The 24758-nt window shown below is 36.1% G+C and overlaps 1 protein-coding gene across 7 annotated transcripts in view; it reads right to left on the bottom strand.

The window, feature by feature from the left end:
• Positions 1 to 206: 206 nt before the first annotated feature.
• The window catches only part of PIBF1 (progesterone immunomodulatory binding factor 1), a 212718-nt gene continuing 188166 nt past the window's right edge, over positions 207 to 24758 (bottom strand). For 5 of the 7 annotated variants that reach the window (XM_049700971.1, XM_049700972.1, XM_004278500.4 and 2 more), the window contains 2 exons: positions 11654 to 11827; positions 207 to 713 (listed from right to left, as the gene is read on the bottom strand). In XM_049700971.1, the coding sequence (XP_049556928.1) occupies positions 663 to 713; positions 11654 to 11827 (225 nt within the window). In that variant the 3' untranslated portion in view covers positions 207 to 662. Of the gene's footprint in view, positions 714 to 8010; positions 8774 to 11653; positions 11828 to 24758 lie in introns of those variants that run through there. The other 2 variants (XM_049700973.1, XR_004476096.2) reach the window with 2 other exon arrangements.

Below are 24758 nucleotides of genomic sequence, written 5' to 3' on the forward strand. Positions count from 1 at the left end.
AGAAAAAGAGAAAATGCTACTGATTTTTTCTTACAGACTAGATATTTGGTCCATACTGCATCTGTTTTGACCAAAGTAACAAGACAGTTTCCACCAAATTTTTACTTGACCAATGGAATAACGGACTTTGTACCAGATTGTATTGGTTAATAATAATATGAAATATAAGAAAAAACAGAGCCCAAAGAAAGAATCAGCAATTCATATCCACTTACATGATATCTGACCACCATTATTGGGCATATAAAATGCCTTCTAGTAGACTTCACAGATGACTATTAATTTAAAAATTGTAAGGTGTCTTGGTATTTGTGTTATGACATTTAAATTCAAAATTTATATAGTTAGAAAAATACTCACCAATATAACTAATCAAAATATTTATAAGCCACATGTTTAAAATGCCTTAAAGAATTACGAAAGCTTCAATATTTAAATCATAGTAGAGTATACAATATTTATTTTGTAACAAAATAGATAAAACCAAATATTTGCACTTTATGTAGTTTGATTATTATGATAATTTGTTAATTTAACATTCAGTTAAAATAAACTTTAAATTAGCTATTTAAAAAATGTCAAGTACGTGATTAAGATAAATTTTGTTCATCAGAAAAAGACCTTCAGGAGTAAATAATGATAGAGCAAATCTGTCCAAAACACTACGTCTTCATTTTTTGTGTCTTAGACCACTCAGGTGCTTCTTTTTTGGTCTGTAAAAAAAAAAGGAAAAAAAAAAAAAAAAAAGAAGAAGAAGAAAAGAAAATTATGTAAAATGCTTATAAGGAGGAGAAGAGAAACAATTCAAATAACTAAGTACCTATATACATTGGGGATTTTTATGTAAAATTATAGTAAATAATTGCTTTTTGTAATTCAGAAAGAGACTTAAGGGCAAAGATTTTGTCTTTTGTCAGAAATAATCTCCCACCTGGTATGTCGATTAAAATAAATACACAGCTGTGTTTTCTGGCTTAAATCCGATATTTAATATATTCTACAGAGGCGAATATTTTATGAATTGATTCTATTTTCAAATAAAATTATAAAAAAATCAAGGGCACAGCTTCTTTTTAGTTGTCTTATCTATCTACATACAGATACTCATTCACTCAATAGATATTTAGTAAAGAATTTCTAGATCCCAATCATTGTGCTTTGGGTATTCTGCATTGCTAAGTATTTACCAGAGTACTTCTTGGGTTTACTGCTCAATCATTTCAATGTAAAAGAGCCTGGCTATACAGAGTAGTAACAAAAGAGCAGGGAAGGTGGTCTGTGATAGAGCACTTAGAACTCCCTATATAAGATACTGATGCCAATCAAAACATCTTATTTTATATAATATAATAAATCAAACATGCAATTACTCCTTTCCCACTTATATCTCCTTAAAACTATGAAGAACCACATTCCTAAATATATATACATTGGCATATAGATAAGTAAGATAAGTTATGACAATTTTATCTTTTTCATATGCCATAGCTGATGCACAAAATGTTAGAAGTGACATCAATGGTCAGCTCCTCTTGCCCTTAGCCATGCCCTTGGGCAGCTTCAATTACCACCAAATATACCAGTAGACCCTCCACCTCCTTCCTCCAGCCCCATCTGTATAACCATAGCTCTAACTTGAGCTACAAATACTTTTACATGATGCCTAAAGGCAAGTAAAATTCAGTATGTCAAAATGAACTCCCCCAATCGCCATATTCTCTGTCTTGGTGAATGGTACCATATTTTGTTCAGTCATCTAAAACAGAAATGACTAATTCCTCTTCATCTTAGATTTCTCCTTTTTTTTTTCCACTTGCTACGTTCATTCTAAACAGTCCCTAACATTTGTAGAAATATCTTTTAAACTCCTTATTCTGCTTCTATCTTGACCCCAAAAGGTTTACCTTGGGCCCTCATCATTTCTGGGCTTCACTCCCGCAAGAATTTCCTAATTCTGATTTGGCTTTTTCTTCTATTATGTTCATCACCCACAATCCCTCCAAGCTTATCTTTCTAAAATGCAAATCTGCATTAAAACACTTTAGTAGTTTTTCTTTAATAGAAAGTCCAAAGTTATTAGTATTAAAGGTGAAAGAAGCTTCCAGGGTAAAATAAGGAAATCATAGGGAAAAGCCAGGTGCTGTCTTCCAAGAGAATTCAAAGGTGACAGGGCCTAACCAAATCCAAAAGAAACCAGAGTACAAACCAGAATGCTAGCTGATCTGCCAGGGGAGGGATAAGTTCCATTTTGAGAAACTGTGATCTTCACTAGGTCATAGTGTAAACTGTTTTTCTTAACTGTGGCTCGTGGACAAAAAAATATGAAAGCAACTTCTACAGATCAAGCAAAAGGCACAGAATTTGTATATCTGCATTTTCTCAATCAACTGATACTAAAAGTTCTTTTACTACTATGTATGTATGTATGTATAGTAGAAGGTAAATAAAACTTTTGATATTAAAAGGAAATCTTAAGACTCATAAGGGACAGTACAAGCATTTTAATGGTAGACTGTCCTTCCTGGCTACTTCAATCTGTGTCTGGTCCATTGCAGACCATCCGCCCTCCATCCCCTCCTCCCAGTAACTTCCCCCTATTTCCTCTTGCTTCCTGCTTGGAATGCAGATGTGATGGCTTAGGCTACAGCAGCTATATTGTGATATAGCTGCTATATATTCTGAGGACAGAGGCCACACACCAAGGATGGTTTGAAGAGAAAGGCAGAAGAAACCTAGGTCCTTGATGACTTCAAAGGGCCACATACTAGCCCTGAAAAGCTTATCTTCAGGCTTTTATCTGAGAGCCAGAACAATCTACTTAAGTCACTGAACTAGCAGTGGAACGTAATTCCTAGACACTGACTCTAATCCTTAAGTAAGTTATAGCATTTGTTTCATGTTGTATTTTCTGCACACAGGAAAAGTGTCTGGCATGCAGTAGGTGCTCAATGACATGCTTCTTTTGTTGTTGATTTTTTTTTTTTTTGTAGCTGGAGCACAGTACAGAATAATGGGTTAAAGTACAGGCTCTGGAATAAAACAGGCTCCAGCCATTTATTTGTAAACTCGGGCAAGTTGATGACCAGTTACTTCACACATAATATGAGGAGAATAAAAAATAACGGTGATGGATATTCTGGGTACCCTCAGACCTGCTGTGCCTCAGGATGCTGTCAGTGGTGGCTTATGGTTTCTGATTAGGTTCAGTTAATGAGCTGCAAAGTGGGCTTGTGGGTCAGAGGAGAAAGAAGTTGGGATAGCTATTCTTTAGCTCCTTCTTTGCCTGGCCATAGTTTGGTAGTAGTAAATTCTTCTATGGAAGACCAAAGTTTCCTACGAAGGCTCTAATTCCTCTCCTTGCCCCTTGAGACCTAGGAGTGTTTATAACTTTGCATAGTTACTAAGCCTAAAATGTTCATTATCGCCTGTTGGTTTCTACCTCCTTGTTTCTCCTATAGAGGTGTTTCTCACTCCCTCCAATTTATCCCTCCATCTGCCTCGTCTTTCTCCTCCACCACCACCTTTGCTACCTTCTTAATTTCTGTCTGAATTGATATCAAAGTCTGTTGGCTCTTTCTTTCCATTCCTCTAGTTCATCTTTCACTGTTGCTGTCCAGGTCTGAAAATACAAACGTGACCCTCACAGTATTTTTTACTTGCTTCCTATTTGGTATTTATCACACATGTTATATGACACACGGTTTCCATGATCAGACTCTGAGGCACTCTGAGGCAGGGGCCCTGGGCATGGAATAAGGCTTGAATAAATGAATAGCTTCAAAAGAATGTGCCACAGACTCAAAAGACAATTCCATAAGAGGTACTGCAAAATGCTTTGAGATATAGCGTGGAAGAACCTTGAGGATGTTATGCTAAGTGAAATAAGCCAGTCACAAAAAGGCAAATATGGTATGATGCCACCTATGAGGTATACAAAACAGTCAATTTCATAGCAATTCAAAGTAGAGTGGTGGGTTGCCAGGGGCTACAGAGGTGGGGGTGGGGAAGAAGGGAGGCATTGCTCGATGGATACAGAGTTCCAGTTTGCAAGATGAAAAAGTTCTGAAGACCTGTCTCACAACAATATGAATACACTTAATACTACTAAACTGTACACTTAAAAATGGGTAAAATGGTAAACTGTATATGTTTTTTATCACAATAAAAAACAAACAAAAATACCAAGAGCTTTTTAAAAAAATGTTTTGAAAAAATGCAGCAATACTGAAAAAGTGTATTGTTTCCAATGTGAGCTACCTGGACTTTGCTGTTAAAGAAAGTTACCTATTTTATTAGATATTTTACATTCTAAAATAGAAAAAACAAAGAGAGTAGTAGGACCTCATTTCCTACATATTTAATAGCAAAGCAAGTTTCCATCGGAATCTATTTTTACCTGGGTATACTGCCATTTAAAATTTCCTTAGTTTTAAGATAATGATGAGATCTTGCAAAATTCAGCTGCTCAAAAACCTTGAGCATTTGGTTTTACTTCTTTCGGGCCTTTATTTAAGTGCCGTCTTCGCAGAGAGGCCATCCCTCCCTATTCTTCACCCATCGACTGCCCTGTTTTATTTTTTCTCCATAGCATTTGTCATTTTTTCACTTTCTCTACAATTTATTTTTTGGTTTGTTTGTTGCTTTACAGTCTAATCTCCAAAAAAGAATGTAAGTTTCGTGGAGGCAGGAAGTTTTATGCCTTTATTGCCTCTAACAGTGCTTGGCACAAAGGAGGTGCTCAATAAACATTTCGTTTTTTTGTTTTTTTGGTGGCCATGCCATGCGGCTTGCAGGATCTTAGTTCCCCAACTAGGGATTGAACCTAGCACACCACAGTGAAAGTGTCGAGTCCTAACCACTGGACTGCCAGGGAACTCCCAATAAACTTAGGCGGGCCTCTCACTGCTGTGGCCTCTCCCGTTGCGGAGCACAGGCTCCGGACGCGCAGGCTCAGCGGCCATGGCTCACGGGCCCAGCCGCTCCGCGGCATGTGGGATCTTCCCAGACGGGGGCACAAACCCGCGTCCCCTGCATCGGCAGGCAGACTCTCAACCACTGTGCCACCAGGGAAGCCCCCCAATAAACTTTTTAAATGAATGTTGTTTGGGTTTACTATTACAGATGCCTCTCAGTTCAATTTAAATCTAGACATAAAGCCTCATGAGAGTCTATATTCAAGAGTTGCCCCTATGTAATGTGAAAGAAAACGCCACTACAGTAATGTAATAATATGGCTCCAACTAATCAGGTAACACTGCCCTTTATAAGCATAGTGGGCAGTATTTATGATTCTAAGTAACACTGCAACTATTGAGTGGAAATGAAAATAAGCAGTAAGATATGAAAATAGCATATTCTGTTGTATGAACTCAAGATATGTTCAATCTTTCTATTGGTAAAGTTCTGTTCTCAGTCACATTACGGTCTGAAACTCAGGTTACCTGCAAGTACATTAGGATAGAATAGGCCAACTTCTCATCTACATCAGTATCTATGTCTAAACACTACCAAAATTCAAACAAATTTCATGGAGATAATAATGATTCTGGAAAGTTGATTTCTGATTCTCGTGAGACATACGTTCTTCATTTCTAGATATTTTGTCAGTAAGGTACTATCCATTAGTGACGGCCCGAAGTTCCAGCCACTGGAAGTTTCTAAGCCTTTACCAACTCCTGATTAGTACTGAGCAACTAGCATTAAGGTAGGGCACAGAATGGCAAACTATGATCCATGGTCTGTTTTTGTATGGATTGCCTGCTAAGAATGGATTTAACATTTTTAAAGAAAGGTAAAACCAAACAGAATATGCATTAAGATGGTATGTGCCTCATAAAGCCTAGAATATTTACTGTCTTGCCCTTTAAGGAAAAATCTGCCATCTCCTGATAGATGACTGTTAAATAAAGTGGGCACAAAAATTCAGATTAACAGTTAACTGCTTTTTATTTTGGTAATTCCACTTCTTTACCTATTTAAACAGTAGTGTTTCTTTTATGTTACTATCTTAAAGTTATTTACCCTTTCTACCTATAAGATGGTGCTTCGGGTAACAAATTTTGTTGTGCCTATTTAGTTTTTTTTTTTGGCCACGCTGTATGGCATGTGGGATCTTAGCTCCCCGACCAGAGGGTCGAACCCATGCCCACTGTATTGGGAGCGTGGAGTCTTAACCACTGGACCAACAAGGAAGTCCCAATGTCTATGCAGTTATTAACAGAGTTAATATTTTAACTGAAGAGGGCCCTATTTTCTGACTATTTCACACTTCTGTTTTTTTTTTTTTTTTGAATTTAAGACTTTCATAGGTTCCATGGTATGAAACCCTTTTCATAATATATTTTTCATACACACACACACACACACACACACATATATATATGACGTGATGTTAGACATACAAATTACTTAAAAGTGAGCGTTTATATTGGGAACATTGCTTTAATTTTTATGTGCTGGTTTAGATTAATTATATTTGTAATTGTATAAAGAAACAGCACAAATTAGTGGTGTTAACAGGCCCTGAAGTAAATTGTATTCCAGATGTAGGAAAGAGCTCAGAGGGCTGTGATAAAAACAAATGACAGGATTAACTGTAAAGCAACCAGAAGTAGTTTACTGTTCCAGTGTGATTTGGGAGATAAATAACTGATAAGATGGGTACTTTTGTGTCATTCATAAGCAGGCAACTGAAACATTAATCTATAACTTGGGGATTATAACGTATTGAGAAAGAATGCTGACTGATAAATGCAGACATAATAAGCCTGGTGGATTATTCCTGGAATCTAGAAAAAGAGCTAGAAATTAAGAATCTATTAGTGTTCAACCAGCGCCACTTCTCTAAAGAAAAGAAATACTATGTCTAGTAGATATAATTACTTGTTTTTTTAAAAAAACGATATAAGCTAGGAATTGAGGAAATAAATATTTATGATTCCTCAGAGGCAGGGCCCAACTAAAATGTGTCTAAGAGAGCTGACCCAGCTTTCCTACCAACAAAGTGACAAAAAGAGAAACTGCCCCAGATCATTCAGCCCTCACGGCTCTACTTCCACGCTCACAAAAAAATTCCTTATTTCTAATTTAGCTTAGAGCTATATTACACCGGGAAGAGGCTGCAATTAGTATTCCTGAGACTCGAAATTGAAAAATTATTTTTAAAAATGTAAATGTACATAGCTAGCTATCTTGAGGTCTGAGCATGTTCTGGTCAGATAAATCTAGATTCAACATGAAAAAGTGAGACCAGGAACTTCCTTGGTGGTCCAGTGGTTAAGAATCTGCCTTCCAATGTAGGGGATGTGGGTTTGATACCTGGTCGGGGAACTAAGATTCCACATGCCGTGGGGCAACTAAACCTGCGTGCTCTGGATCCCGCACGCCACAACTAGAGAGAAGCCTGGGCGTTGCAACGAAGAGCCCGCGTGTCGCAACTAAGACCCGATGCAGCCAAATAAATAAATAAATATTCAAAAAAAAAAAAAAAGAAGAAGAAAAGAGAAAGTGAGACCAGAGCTTCAAAACAAATGTGACAAAGCATTAGAGGTATGAAGAGCAATTGCTTCCCTCAGCTCCTAGACATGGCTGGAGCCCCTTCAATCTACCAGCAAAGTTCATTTACCTGGTGTGCCATACAAATGCTATACTTTTCTATGTGTGTTATAATGTGAAAAATGTGAGGTGGCACAGAGTTAGGACATGCTCTGTGGTAATGCTATCCCAGGGCGGCACCCTGTGTCTTAAGACATCCAATGAGTTGTATTCATTATATTAAGTATATTACAAATAACTGCTAAATTCCATTTTAATGAAGTTATAAACTTTTCTTTATGAATAATGAGAAACACTGCTTTTTATAACCTATCAGTTTAAATTTTAAAATTTTTTTGGTAAAGTACACATAACATAAAATTTACCATCTTAACCATTTCTAAGTGGCATAGGGTATGTTCAGTTCAGTTCAGTGGCATAGGGTATGTTCACATTGCTGTGCTACCATCACCACCATCCATCCACAGAAGTCTTTTCATCTTGTATAACTGAAACTCTGCACACATTAGACAATAACTCCTCATTCCCCCTGGTCCCTGGTAACCACCATCCTAATTCCTGCCTCTTTGAATTTGACTACTCCAGGTATATCCTATCCACTGTATTTTCCTTTTCTCCTAAGGAAAAGTGTTAAGTGGTGAATGACTGAAGTCAGGCATAAGAATGTAGTAAGAGAGGAATAAAGTCTAGATTATTAAACATCCTAGTTTTGAATAATGAAAAGGAACACAAATTAGAAAATGTTTTGTGAATATTATACTCTCTGCCCTTGGAATTTCTCACTCTTTAACCCTTATTGTCCTTGTCAAATCCTAGACATTCTTCAAGGTCAACCTCAAATACTTTCTTTTCCTGGAGTCCATCAACATCACATTATCTCTTCTTTCTTTGAATTTCCATAGCAGTTTATATTTCCTTTAAAGTAGTTTGTATTTCCTTCCAAGACCATGGTCTTGGAAGTTGCTGCTTTCACTCTCCCTGGAGTTCATTTAGTTCAACACTAAAGTTCCCCACACAGTTAAGAGTTTTAATGGTTAAGAAGATAACTAAACTGGGGAGGCAAATAACTGTTGTTTTTTTTTTTTAATGCTGTGTTACCAGATATTTATTGAGTACCTGCTTTGATCATGTGCTATGTAAGGCAATGGGAACACAGCTTCTATCCTCAAAGCACTTACATTCTGTGGTTCAATTTAGTCTTTGTTGGTGCATCGAATGCCTGAAAAACAATTCTCCCACATCTGTGATTTCAACAGTCAGAGATTTTCTATAAAATACACCTTTTGGGGTTTTCTTATGTAAATATCACATGAGCACTGCAAAACATTCACATGATTATACAAATATGTAAAGAAAAATGTCTCAAGCTTTTATTTCTCCCCTTCCTCCTCTGTAACATAACACAGCTCTACGTTCACCCCACTGCCCATTTAACAGGGGCTTTGTGTGTCTTCCTCATATTTTCAGTGCACATATAAACACACATCCATCGATCCATCTCTCTATCATTGAATTGAATATCAGGGAAAAATACCAACAGCAGATAATATCAGCCAAAGGATCTGGAAGTAAATTAGAAATGTTTCCATTTTAGCTATAAAACCATAAGATTATGTAATGATTAGATCTTACTTTCAAATATTTGCACCATAAATTCCTTATTGACAAGATGAGAGAAAAACGTAAGAAAAGCACTATTATGGAAAATTGAAAATACTGAAAATAATAACCGTAAAAATTAGGATGCCTTAAGAGAATCATGGACGTTAGTATAAAAGAAGTCCAGCCCTCATTTCATGTAATCTCCCTCCTAATTTTATAGATAAAACCCAATTCAGGGCATTTAAATGACTTGCCCCAGGTGACCTAGTCGGTTCCCATTCCTAATTCTGCAGTATTAGCACACAGTCTTGATCTGACTGGTTTACAGCACGATATCTGAGTTTTCATTAGGATGTAGCTGAGATCATACCTTTTTTGAAAAATTTTCTCTTGTATACAAAAGATAGTTTATTATAGAAAAAAAAAAGAAAATACAGGTAAGCATAAAGAAGGAAATAAAAACTACCCAATTAATACTTCATATTTCAAATCTTCTTCATTTTCTTTTCATTGCAGAACCTTATCTCGAGATACTGGAGAAATCTGTTACTTATGTACTGGTGACAGGATTTCAGAATATCAGAATCAGGTTACCAAGCTAAAGTCAGAAATGTAGGAGGTCAGGGTCAGAAGGAATAGTTCATTGCTTGGAACAGAGAAGGGTCAGAAAAGCAGATCAGGGAGTGTGATAGGCTTTAAGTATGTGGCTGTATCTTGCGGTTTTCCACCAATCCTACGTTTTCCATTAGCATCTATGTATTCAGTCTTCTCTCTTCTTGTAGATTATAATATAATAATAGACACATCACACTGTCTGTCACAATCTTAGCCGACTTTCTGAGGCAAACTTGCCTAGCCATGGCCCTTCTGAATAAATAGCCCTAGGCAACTTTCTTTGGTACCCTGTGACCCCTTGGTCACAGGTAAGGGCAGCCATTCAGTAGGCTGGCTAATAACCTTAACTAGTCTTGCCACAAGGGGTATCTGCCAACAAGGAGAAGCTGGGCCAATTAAACTTGCTTTTGGAAAATACAGGAAGAACTAGGTTATAAGAGAGGAGATTAGGGAAAGGATGCATAGAAATACGTCTCAAGACAAGGGGCTGTGAGCAAGTTGATGAGGAACTGGAAAACATGAGTAAGCAGACACCAGGAGAGAAACATAGGGAAGCTGAAGTACCACTAGAGGAAAAGACCTATGCACTCAGCTGTGGAAATCCATAGAGCTGCCTTGTACCCAGGCTGGTCAATCTCGATTTCCTGTGTTCTCCACCCTGTTAGCTCAGCCTGTATTGCTACGAGGATCCTTATGATAATTATCCCTTATTTCATTTAGACTGTAACTCTGTCATTTTTTTTAAAAAAGGAGGTTGAACTATGTAATCACCAAGCAAGCTCTCACATCCCATTGATCTTGAGTAGCATGTTCTGAATGTATAATGAAATAGCTTAGATCAGAAGTTCCCATACTTGACTGATTATTATAATCATCTAGGGAGTTAAAAAAAAATTAAGATTCTGGGGACTCACTGAATCAGAATATCATACAGAAAATCTTTCTGGTTTTGAGTCTCTATGTTCAGATGGTAGAAATGTTTCTTCTGAGAAATTAAGGTATGGAGGGGAAACCATGTTGAAGTAAAGTGAACTATTTAATGAGGTTACTCCTATTTCGATTCTGTTGCCTTTGGATTCTTATTACTTGTTAAAACATCATTTTCAATATTTCCTAATTTATTTTCTATTTTAATCCAAATTTTTCTAATTTCTTGTTCTTCGACTAATTTCCGGGCACATACATTTTTACCTAATAATGCATTTCAGTTTTTCAGTTTATGTTAATACGATTGGTTTTATACTTTATAAGAAAACTCAAAGCAAAATATATTATTTTACAAATAAGAGGGGGTGGGTGATATTTTGCATCCCTTTTATTCTTATGCAAATTTAAAATGACCAAAACAGGCAATTCTGGTTGGCATTTTCACTGCCGAGGGCCCAGGGTGCAATCCCTGGGCTGGGACTAAGATCCTGCAAGCCAGAAGGCACGGCAAAACAACAACAAACAAACAAACTTCTTTATGCTTATCTGTATTTTTCTTTTTTTTCTACAGTAAACTTTCTTTTATATACAAGAGAAAAATTTTCAAACAAGGTATGACCTCAGTCAGCTACATCCTACTGAAAACTGAGAGATCGTGCTGTAAACCAGTCAAATCAAGGCTGTCTTTCTGATTCATTTATAAGTCGTCCCTGGAGACTGGAGGAGGACAGTGCTAGAGTAATGCTAATTCCTAGGCAAGTCTGATATGTTAACTAGAAATATAAACCCCAACTATCAACTGTTAAGATAGGTAACATATACATTCAGAAAAAGGATAAATACAGACCTTTTAAAGTTAGTTTGAAACCACTATGAGAGGAAAGAAATTTAAGTAAAATATATTTAGTAAAAATAAGAGACACTAACATTCTAAGTTAATTTTTATTGTACTTACAAAGAGTGTTGGTTTGGGTATAAATATATTGTCTTCATGTTCTCTAGGCACATTCAAAGTCTTTGATTTCTGATTTCCTGTCACAGTTTTGGATTCCATTTTAGTAAAAAGCAAGTTGTCCTCAGAACGCTTACTATGCATATTAATGATAATCTGTTTCATTGCTGCCAATTCCTGTTGTGTATGAAAATAGAAGATGGAAGTATGATTTTAACAAGCAGACTCATAATGTTGATGTTAAAATATTTATTTTTATTCTTGAAGTAGAAAAAACATTTGAAGCAATTACTACATTATATAAATGAGGAAAGTTGTGAAAAAACGACATATTAATATTCAATAATTATGCACATGAATCTCATAGTCATTAATACCGTTAAATGATAAATATATCATTCCAAAGGGGAAAGGGGGTAGGGATAAATTAGGAGCATGGGTTTAACAGACATATACTATTATACATAAAAGAGATAAGCAACAAGGATTTACTGAACAGAATAAAGAAATATATTCATCATCTTGGAAAATAATCTGAAAAAACATATGTATAAATGACTCACTTTGCTGTACACTTGAAACTAACATGGTATTGTCAACTATACTTCAATTAAAAAAAGTATTATTCTGTAGCCTAGTGGTTCCCCAATTTTTCTGCACATTGTAATCACCTGTGGAGCTTCTAAAACAACTGATGCCTGTGTCCCACCCCCAGAGACTGTGAGATAATTGGGCTGGGGTGTGGCCTCGGCTCTGAAATTTTTTAAAGATCCCCAGGTGATTCTAACAAATTTGGGAACCACTGGCATAGCTACTTTCCCCCATAGTTTCTCTACACATGCTTGATAAGCACATTATTTAGGCACTTAACTTCTCTTCTGCCTCTTAAACTATTCTATTTCCTTTTGAAGTCTTACATGAAGATGCAAGTGAAAAAGAGTCCAAAAATTTTTTTCTTGCCTATTAATCAGCAGTTCAAACAGTAAGTTTAACATAGCTTCAGGATTTCTTTAACCATGTTATTCCCAGACTCACAGACATGGAAAACAAACTTAAGGTTACCAAAAGGGAAAGGAGGCGGGGAGGGATAAATTGGGAATTTGGGCTTAACAGATACAGACTACTATATATAAAATAGATTAACAACAAGGACCAACTGTATACCACAGGGAACTGTCTTCAGTATCTTGTAATAAACTGTAAGGGAAAAGAGTCTGAAAAAGAATATATATATATATATATATATATATAAAACTGAATCACTTTGCTCTACACCTGAAACATTGAAAATCAACTAGACTTCAGTAAAAACAAAACAAAACATATTATTCCCTCTTCTTTTACAAATGAAAACCTGAGTTAGCTTTATCAGTCGTTGTTTGAACTAAGAATTCATTACGCTGAACTTCTTGAAGAACCCGGATCAAAATTTCCACTCATTCCCTCTTCCAAGTCTTTTTTGTCTTTTATTTTCCCCCATAGTCAAACCTTTAGCACCAAACACTAACTAGTGGATATTTATGCTTAAGTACTAAATTGATTCAATCAAACACAAGAATATGGAGAGAGGGCGGACTGAACTCTCCTTTACCTTATTATCTGTACAACAGTGGTAGGCTGTGTTGGTGGTAATTTTTTCCTATTATTTTATTGCATCTTCATGCCAAGACACAAAAGTTAGGGCTACAGAAAGATGTTCTGCTCCCTTCTACTAATCTGTTTATAGACATCAGCTCTGTGTCAGAGCAAGTTCCTACAGGCCTTTTTTTTTTTCTGGCTGTCATTAGTTCTATTTAGAACCATCTAGCTTGAGTGGGTATTTTAAAACAGAGCTGTTGAGTTTAAGTCACAGAGTCTCAATAAACCTCAGGGCCGAGAGAGGAGCTGGAAGAAATGGTGCCAGAATCCACTTTCTCATTTCTGCAGGACTGAGGCTGGCTTGGCCAATGCACATGAGGATGTGTCTACCTTCAGAAACTGCCAATCTGATACACTTTTATTTGACCCTTTTGAGGACTCATTGCTTTTGAGATCGTTACTTCATTTACATGCTTCCCTTTAGTGAAGTATATACCACTGATTTAATGTTAAACATGTCTTGTGTTATGGTAGATTTCAGCTCCTTCTTTACTTACCACACGATAAGTAGAGGGGAGAGGGGAGATGACGGTCTCTCAGCCTATCAAAAAAACACTTTTTATCTGAAAGAACCTCTTTTTACTAGCCGTAACTTTTGTGCCTTGGCATGAAGAGAAAATAAAATAATAGGCAAAAATTTCCTCTATTACAACCTACCACTCTATTACAGATAAATAAGGTCAAGGGGATCATACCTCCTGGCAGAAGGGAAGGGAGGGAGAGCAAGGCTGAGGAGGAAGAAAAGGAAGGAGTTGGTGGGGTACCAGGCAGAGGGCTTTGGCTCCTGAGTGCCCAAGAGGAGGCCACAGTTTTGTTCTCTGGCTTCACCTGCTGCTCGTATAGGAACAGTTACAGGAAGCAGATCACCCCTGATGCTGGTCAGGAGACAGAAGGGAAATTCACAGGTTTGCTTTATTTAGACTAGGATCACCCCAACTTAGCATGCTGTCACAGTACCACTTTTGTTCATCTGATAGTATTATACAATGTTAGCATGGGTTTTTGAAATCTAAGTAAAGAACACTGAAAAAGCAACAGAATTCTGTAAAATTCCTATTAGGATAATACACAGCTACAATGGACACCAAAATAACATGCAGAACAATTCTGTTCAGTTTTATTATGTTTGGTCATATAGATGATCTCTTTTATATCAATTGTAAATTTGAACAAAGAAAATTCCACTTTAACATCAAATAGTATCCACGATACCACCACAGACTGAGCACACAGAAAGCCAAGCATAGGTAGTGGAGATATTTTAGTATGAGGTTAGAAGTCAAAGACACATCTATTCCTGACTCTGTTATTAACTGTGTAAACTTAAGCAATCTACTCTGATTGAACGAGCTTCAGTTTCCTAATTGATAAAATGTATGTCTGTGTTACCTTTTTGGATTTTTGCCAGTCTGATAAGTGTTTGGGTATGTCTATTTTGCCTTTCTCCTGCTGTAAGGGTGGGCAGCTTTTCAGTTGTTTAAGGGTATTTCCTTTTTTGTTGATATCCTTGGCTCAGTTTTCTACTGGGTGACCGGTCATTTTCTTTTACATTTCAAGGCGCTCTTTACATGTTAGAAACATTAGCTCTTATCTGTAATATGAACGGCAGTTTTTCTTCCCTTTTAATCTTTTTTTTGACTTTGTTTATGCTTTTTATTTTCTTTTGTTTTTTTCCTGTGCAGAACTTTCTGGTTGTGATGTAGCTGAACATGGCAATCCTTAATTTTATGGTCTTCCCATGTTTCCTTCTTCCATTTTCCTCAAGTTACTTTATGGTTTCTTTTTCTTTTCTCTTTCAAACATTTAGATCTTTGATCTGTTTGAAGTTTATCCTGGCTTATGGTGAAAGGTGTGGATTCAGCATTTTTCCCCCCTTGGCTATTCTGTAATAACAACATCATGTACTAAAGAGACAATTTTTTCCTCTGATTTGAGATGTTATCTTTATCATATACTGAATTTCCATAAGTGTATGATTTATTTCTGGACTTTTAAATTCTATTCCAATTGTCTATTCATGCACCCATGTCACACCGTTTTAACGTTTAATGATTGAGGGTTTTTTTGGGCTATGTTCTTAGGGATATGGGTGGGTTTATGTTGAATTAAAAAAACAACAACTTACAACTGGCTTTTATGATACTGAATCTTCCTTACCATGAAAATATTTTAATATTTCTTTTACCTACATTTTTGGCATAAATTGTCCTTCCCTAGTTGATGTTACTATTACAATGAAATGTTTGTGATTCACAAAATCCCAATTTGCATATTGACAAAGCAAACAAAAATAAACCAACATAACATACAAGAACCAGAAAAACTTGTCACTACAAAATGGGATCCTTTGTTAGGATTAAGTCATCTTGAAATCTGGCTTGGTCCTTGCCACGTTCTCTTGTCTGCCTCCTGATTGCTGGCTCCGCCTCCTATTAAGAGTCTGCTCTTATTGTTTGGACTTGACTTTCACATGTCATTTCTCTAGCTTTTGGTTCTGCTTTTCTCTGTTCTCTAACTGTCCTTCTGTGATTGGTCAGCAGGGTTATTTGTACTACTGTTTAATGATTTATAAATACTGTTCACTGCAGAGCAGAGAGTGTGATTAGGTCCACAGAAAAGGAACCTGTGATGTTCAAAGGAAAATGTTTCAGGTATCAAGTTCAACTGGATTCTTTTTCTTACATTGCATCTATCGCTCAAAATCATGCCATTTACTTAGATTCCTACTTGGGCCCTGACTTTCTCATAGAGACTTTTCCCCCCCTTCTTCTTAAGAGTTCTTGCCTTTTTTTCCCTCATTGATGGAACTAGTATATGTCTTTTTCCATATTACCTAAGATTATCTAGCTTAATCATACTGTTTGCTGGGATCAATTTTGTACTGACTTCTTTTAAGACAGCTGCACAGTTGTTATTCTGAAATTTCTTTTTATTGCACATCTTGGCATGTTCCATTATTTCTTGCATTGCTCTCTTTCTGTCGTTTGATGGCAAACAATCTAGTAATTTCATGAGAGAGGGTACTGTGGTAAAGTACTGTGCTTCCCTTCAGAACTTTGACCGTGTTACATCTCTATCTTCTAAAGTCAAATTTCTAGGAACTATGAGGCCAAGCTGATCTTTATTTCTTTGCAGGTATTTTATTTCTCTCTGGAATTGTTGATATTGTTTAGCTTTTCCCTGTTAATTTCTGTCTTCTTACCTTTTTCTAAGCTTTAGGAGAGTTCAGTGGCTTTTCCTGACATCCTTCTACTGGCATTTTTACTTACTTATAATAACTTCATGATTTTGATTTTAGCAATTTTTGAAAACACCAGAAACTTTTTCTGAATAATGCTTATTTTCTGTAAATACTACTTCCTCAAATCTTTCTGAAGAAACTAATTACAATACTTTGTAAGTTCTTTTCTGTTACAGAAATTTTTGTTTTCTCTGGAGAAGGGAGTCAGTTTCTCTGTTTATTGTGATTTTTCCCTTTTGTGCTATTAATTTTCTTCCAGTTTCTGACGGTCTTTGGTTGTGTGTTCCAATTTATGAATGAAGGAACAGATTAAATGTTTTCTTTCTGCTGCTATGGGCCATTCATCTGAATGAGACAGTTGAGTACAATCTCTGGATATGTGGATAAGAAAATCTGTCAAGCAGGCTCCACTCTAGGGTCCTCAGGTGGAAAGTAGGCTCTCTTGTCCAAAATGACAAAATGTGGAGTGTCCTAATATGTGGCCCCTTTGTTTTGGCAGTCTTAGTCTATTCCTGGCAAATGTTCCATTAATTTAGAAAGCCATTTGTCAAAATATCTTTTTAAATTCCTGCTTTTTAAAATTATAGAAGCATTACTTGTTCATTATAAAATTCAAATACAGCAAAAGTGCCATGCCTCAAATTCTTTCCTTTTACCACTTGTATGAGACCTTTAAACACTCTTCTATAACAGTTTGATTTATAATAATATTCATTAATTCTGATATGCTTTTATAGTGATTTTCAAAAACCTAATAGTATATATCTTATAATTCTAGTATATCAAATACATAAGACAATTACAGTAACTTCAAGAATGAAGGAAACTTTCATTAAAACGAACAAATGTAGAACCGCATCTGATTACACAATTGAAACTTAAAACAAAACAATAAAAAGCACATTGCAGTACAGTACTCTTCAAAATGGAAAAGTTAAGGACATTCTTATGAAAATTCCAGATAATGATGATGATGAAGATGATGACTGTTACTATACAGTCTCTATAAAAGAGATAAATTGCTCTCTTGAATCCAAAAGCACATATCTTGGCCATTTAATATAAACTATTTGCATAGAGGGTGGCATATTAAAACAGCTCAACTGCAGAGCAGCTGCTTAAGAGTATTGCATAGTTGATGCCAATAAATTGCTGAAAGTTGTAAACTCTGCAAAGATGTTGGCAAGGGGACACATAGATGGCATTTCTTGATGAAAATAGCTCTGACAAGTATAATGCAAACTATGTGCTCCACTGGAGGTTAAATGTAAGTGCTTTTCTAGAGGAGTAACAATGTATCTGGCAGTCAAGTCAGAATTCTGTGCATCTTTCCTACCTGAGCTAATGCAAGGTAGAAACCAACCTTGTTTTAAACCAAGTACATCCATATTTTGGAGGTTTAAACTTCATCTAAAAGAGTATTCAAACAACATTTTATTATGGAAATTTTCAAAGATCCAAAGAGAAGAGAGCATGGCATAGTGAGCCCCCAGTGTCTATTGCCCAACTTTAATCATTATCAACATTTTGTCAGTATCATTTTTTTCAAACAGCTTTATTGAGATACAATTCACATACCATATTGTTATCCATTTAAAGCATACAATTTTAAAACTTTTTTTAAATCACCTCAGAAAGAAACACCAAGTCCTCTAGCAATCACTCCTCTATCCCATCTGGTCCTCAACTTCCCAACCTTAAGCAACCACCAATTGACTTTCTGTTTCTGTCGATTTCTCTGTTCAAGACATTTCAAATAAATGGAATCATATAATATGTGGTCTTTTGTGACCAGCTTCTTTTACCTAGCATAGTGTTTTCAAGGTTCATCGATGTTGTAAATCTATCAGTACTTCATTTCTTTTTATGACTAAGTAATATTCCATTGTATGGCTATACCACATTTTGTTTACCCATTCATCAGCTGGTGAACATTTGGGTTGTTGTGAATAATGCTGCTAACATCTAACATTCATGTACAAGTTTTTGTGTAGACATGTTTTCACTTCTCTTGAGTATAAACCTAGTTGTGGAATTGCTAGGCCATATGGTAACTCTATGCTTAATCATCTGAGGAACTGCCATAATGTTCTGTCAACACTGTTTATCTACTTCCTTTCTAGTTATTTTGAAATATTTTAGAGCAGATTTCAGACCTCAGATCATTTCACTTGTAAATACTTCAGTAGAGATTTTTAACAGATAAAGATTAAAAAAACCCAACCCCACAATATCATTATCATATCTAACACTATAGTTTAAAAGAAAATGTAAATTTATTTCAAAGTCATCTATCAATACTCTAAGTGCTCAATGAGAATTTTAAATTATTAATATTATCAAAACAAATTTTTAACATAGTTCAATGTATGATTTTTGAAGAAGTAAAAATACACCTTGAATGTCAATGGCACTATATTCTAAACAATACACAAAACAGATTTTGTATGGCAAATTAACATTCATGTAGTATTTACTATGTGCCAGGCTTTGCACTAAGTATTTTACATAAAAATTTAATCCTCTCCCAAATACCAAGAGGTAGATATGACTTCAATTTTCAAGATAAGGAAACTGAGGTTTAGAAGATTTTAAGAAATATAGCCAAGGACTTCCCTGGAGGCACAGTGGTTAAGAATCCGCCTGCCAATGCAGGGGACATGGGTTTGAGCCCTGGTCCAGGAAGATCCCACATGTCGTGGAGCAACTAAGTCCATGTGCCACAACTACTGAGCCCACGTGCCACAACTACTGAAGCCTGCATACCTAGAGCCTGTGCTCTGCAACAAGAGAAGCCACCGCAATGAGAAGCCCATGCACTGCAATGAAGAGCAGCCCTGGCTCGCCGCAACTAGAGAAAGCCCGCGTGCAGCAATGAAGACGCAATGCGGCCAAAAATTAAAAAAAAAAAAAAAAAAAAAAGCCAGATTCATTAGCTATTAAGAAATGAAATCAGGATTCAAATGGGTTCAAAGGTGTCATTATTTAGACGTTATGTACACAGTAATGCGGATGCCTTCTGTCAAGGCCTTTGATAGCCGCAATTTCAGGTTTGGAAGGGACCTTCAAGTTATTTAACCTCTATACAAAACAAAGCAGAACAACAGCAATAACACCTGAACAAAGCAAACAAAACATGTCTCCTTATAATATCTACCCTTAGGTTTTAATTTCGGCCTTTGCAGAGATGTATCGCAAGTCTATTTCTGCCTACTTTGAATTTCTTGTATCTCTCTAAGTCTTTTCTTCTCTAAACACCCCCAATCCATTAGTCTCTCTTATGACTGAAAAGAATTCTTTTATCATCTTGATTATTTTCCTCTGATTATCTCCTAGTAGTCAAAGTTTTGGGCCTAGGACAGAATAAAGAAAGGAGTCTTGACCAGAGCAGAGGGAAGTTAGGCTTATCTACTGCTTATTCTAATGCATTTCAGATGACAAACATTTTTGGAGTCATACCCTATCTACCACTGAAAGCTTAGTGAGAGCTCAAGTGTTTGGTGAATGAGACACAACCGTGCTGTCATAGCCTAGGGGACGTACCTAATCACCTACAACATTCTTTCCTAAATTTGGATATAATCTTAAGGTCATCTTCAACAGCGGAAGGTAGAGGAAGCTAGCAGTAACACACTGAAGTAGGCCCCTCTGAACTGAAATCTGCTGCGACTGTTGACTTAAAACACAAGTGTGGGCACCTTGATTCTGTTCTGACTGGTTTGCGCAGACCCTTTCACTCATCTGATTACTGAATAGTACCTTGGACTTCTAACTGCTTTGCCTTCTGGTATTCACGTCCTCTTGGTGCCTGGCTTTCCCTTCTATACCAGTATTCATCTAGTTGCTGTCTGGCCTTTACTACTTCAGTGTAATCGGACAGTTTTTGACGCATGTTCTTGTTGATTTCCATCATCAATTTCAGACTCCAGACTCTATCCTCCATTTTGAGCACTGGTGGCCAGAGCGTGACTCACTCCAGTGCCTGTACCTTCTCCGTGTTGTATTCCCTGCCTTCCCTCAGTGTCAGCTCCTTCATACGGGATATAGATTTGTTAAGTTTAAATTAAAATACTGCCAAATAAGACCATAATCATTTCACTTCATTGTTAATAATCTCTCCTGGCCAACATATTTCCAGAGACTTACTTTAATAGCTTTGCAGTTTGTTTTGCGTGTTTCCTTATACCCTAGAATTGTTTGGTTTGTTATAAACTGCTGCTATTCTAGAAGTCATAAAAACACAGGGTTAGAAATGATAGCAAGAGGTCATTTACTTGTTCCTTACTGATAAAAAAGGGTCAGAGAAGTGTACTTACTATTTAAAAGAAAACATACCAAACTTCTAAAATGTAGTGGGAAAAATACACATTTCATTCTTTAAAAAAAAAAGCAAAAACAAAAACTAGAAAATGACAGGTCCGTATGATACATAATAGATGTGAAAGTGTGATGTGAAAAAAGTTAAAAGAGCATATATACACAGATGAAGTATTTTTATGATGAGATAGAATGTTTCACACAAGACAGAATTTTACTTGCAGGACACAACAGAGATATTTGTAATTTTAAAGCTGATGATGAAAAGATGAAAAATGAAGCCAAAATACTTATAAAATCAAAATAATCTGACCTAGTTCTACTAAGTTTTGTATAAGTCCACATAAACATAGAGGTCCACAGAGTACAATCTAAAAAAATTTGTATCTTTTATGCAATTCAAAATTGAGGAGAGGGAACATTCAGTTGCTGCGTCTGTCAAATGGGTATAAGACCATCACAGAGCTCTTGGGACACTTTAGTATAACATAATTGGGCTGAAAAATTTTAAAACATTTTGGTAGGAAGAAGTTATAAAAACTCAAGATATTATTACTACTTTTATACAGTAGGTTTAGTTTTGTCATACTTAAAGTATATTTAAATTCAACATTCACAAATGAGTATTTTTTGCAATAGTTTACTCCCTGAATTTCCTCAGACCTAAATTCACATACCTTTATATGGAAAAAATAAACATTCTAAAACTTTATAGGGAAAATATGACTTATACTGTATGTGTTTTAGGTTTCCACTATAATAACTGTCTTTAAAATATACATTTACATCTAGGAAATCAAAAACAAACTTGAACTTGAAGAGCACCACTACGATGAGAAATGTATGAATCTGAGAAATAATTACATCTTCATTTAAAGAAAAATTAACTTACCCACACACTTTTTGTTTTTTTTAGTCATACTGACTGTTCTGACTGTAAAATTTAAGTACATATGTGTATACGAAAATCGTGTAAAAAGGTATTCTTAAGAAAATTTCAAAACAGTTAAGTATGAACCAAAAAGAATGACACACATATAGAAATATGTAATTTGTTTGAACCCTTTATGAAGTGGATTGCCTAAGGGGCACTTGTGATGCTGAAATGTCCCTGAAACTTTCCGAGAAATCACAAAGAACACAGGAGTTAGAGTCCTGGAACATAAACATACCATAAAAGAATGATAATTATACTGTGACTTCACTTTTCAGAAACCTGGCTAACTGCAGGGTTTGTTTTCTTTTTGTTAAGTGACATTCACTGAAATAAAAGGCAAGTTATCTGGAACCATGGGAGTTAGTCCAACCAGGTAAGTGTGAGGCCTTGCACACGCTAGGCACTTAGTAAGAAGTGGTTGGTTAAATGCTGGTTAAATACTAACTGAAATGCTTGTGGACCTTGAGAGAGATTATTGGCAGAAGTAGTGAGTGAAAGGGTAGAAGAATCTCAGGTTTGAGAAACAGATTTCTTATATTCCACAAATATTTACTTTTGAGGAGAGAGAATGTGAATATATTAAAGGCTGGTTTCTAATTTGACAGCTTCTAGTGCAATTATTATTGAAGGTTGGAAAAGATCATAGTTAGTTTAACAAACATTCAATTGAATACTTACCAAATACTGTGCTAAAGGCTAATACACAAAGGAAAACTAGGCACTCTATTGGCAAGACAGATGCGTAATTGTGATATATAGTGATAGGAATATTAATACAAGTATTTTTAAAGTTATGGGAAAGAAGTAAAAAAAAAGATAAGTTTTTCTTTATTGAGTTATGAAGGGCTTCAAAGAATAGATAACATTTGAACTGACTCTTGAAAAGGAAGGAAAAGAGGGAAGGGTCCTACATTCACTGAGTTACTGTCACATGCCAGGAATGTACTATATTGTTTAATTCTCATATAACCCTGTAAAGTAGATATTACCTTTATTTATACATGAGAAAATTGAGTTTAGAGGGGTTAAATTATTGTCTCAAGAATCCATAGCTATTAAACTGTGGGCTTTAAGTGATTATGACATGTTGGCGTAGGTTCATCATTTGTACCAAATGTCCACACTCTGGGGAGGCTGTGCATCGGGGGCGGCGGCAGGGGGTATATGGTAAATCTCTGTACCTTCCTCTCAATCTTGCTGTGAACTTCAAACTGCTCTAAAAAATTGTCTTCCAAAAAAAAAAAAAAAAAAAGAATCCATAGCTATTAAGTAGCAGAGCCATCTTGCCTGTCTGACTGCTGGCATTTCCCACAGTATTTCAAATCATAGGTGATGTAAGGAATATAAGAGTAATTCCAGCCTTAGAATTTAAGAAGAGAGCTGAACAAGTAGATATGTAATTCTGGGTTAATCCAGCTGTCCACCTTCTCCATGGTTACACCTAGCATGCTGAGTGTAAGCTGCTAGAGAAAAATTACACAGAATGGCACTACTACAAATATATGACATTTCATCTTGGCAATTATTTGTTTCTGTAATGTACATCACTCATTTATTACATAGCTATTTCAAACTTCTATTTTCCTCAAAACTCTTATCTTATCATGTGTCTTGCCCATTAGAAAACAACCATTAGATGGGAACTCCCTAAATTCTTACCACCAAACCTACTAACTTATTACTTTTAACGTAATTTTGATTTCTCCCCTGCAAAATGGAAAAGGTGCCCCACCTGTCTAAAGTTAAATCCCATCACTTCGCCCTGGATCTGCTCCTTTCCCAACACTTTTGCTCAATTGATCATCCTCTCTCTTTTGTACTTTCAATGTCTCTCTCTGTTTAGTTCCTTCCTATCCCCATTTAAGCCAGACACTCTCCAACTCTGGGAGGTAAAGGCCCTTGATCTCATGCTCCCTCCCCGATCACCTTATATTCTCTTATTCAAAGGGTTGCCTAGTTTTCCTTTTACTACTTTTCAACTTCTACTTATTTATCAGTTCACTGCAATCTGCCTTTAGTGCCACTGAAACTGCTTTTTTTAAACATCTTGTTAAATCCAAATACCATTTTCTTTTTCATCTTTGTTCGACTTGGCCCCTTGGCAGCCTAAGCCACTGCTGACAACTTCCTCCCTTCTGAATGCTTCTGGCTTCGCGTGGGTCTACTCTTTTCCTGAGGCACCTGCCATTTCTCTGGTCACTCCTCACTCTTCTTTGAGTAAGCATTTTTTGCTCTGCCCAGCCCTTAAATATTAGTGCTCATCAAGAATCTGTCCTAGGCCTTTTTCTGTTCTCACGCTATATACCCTGACTAGTTCATTTAATCTACTTCCATGTAAAGCACCATCTTTATGCTGTTGACTCAAATCTCTACCTCCAGATAACTTCTCTTTCTTGGGCTCCAGAACCTACATTTTTAACTCTCTACTGAATATATCCACTTAGATATTTTCTTGAGTTCTTCTTTCCCAAACCTATTCCTCCTATGTTCTTTGTAGCACCACCATAAACCCAGGATACAAGCCAAAACCCTGGGCATCAATTCTCATTCCTCCTCTCTTCATCATTCTCTAAATTCAGTCAGTCACCAAGCCCAGTGATTCTGCTTTCTAAATAGTATTCAAATTGGTCCCTGCTTGTTGGACACCATCATCACCAGTTTAGTTCACGATACCACCTATTGCTCAATGAAATACTGAAATAGCTTCCTAAGTGGGGCTCTTACCACTCCCCCTAATACAGCTGCAAAAGAAATCAGAAAAAGGCTTTTATATCAGTTTCTTAAAATTATGCTCAGTATTCTATTAGATACATGGCTGATTAAAGATACTTCTCCTACTTTTGAAAGCTTAGATTCTAAGGACACATGATGAAATATATACAAATAAAAGCAGAATTAAAATTTCCAAAGGTGCTCAGCAAATCTTGTTTCATTAAGGCAAATATGAGTGGATAAATATGAATGAAAAATGAAGG

Source organism: Orcinus orca, chromosome 18 (assembly GCF_937001465.1).
Source record: "Orcinus orca chromosome 18, mOrcOrc1.1, whole genome shotgun sequence".
Classification (NCBI taxonomy): Eukaryota; Metazoa; Chordata; class Mammalia; order Artiodactyla; family Delphinidae; genus Orcinus; species Orcinus orca.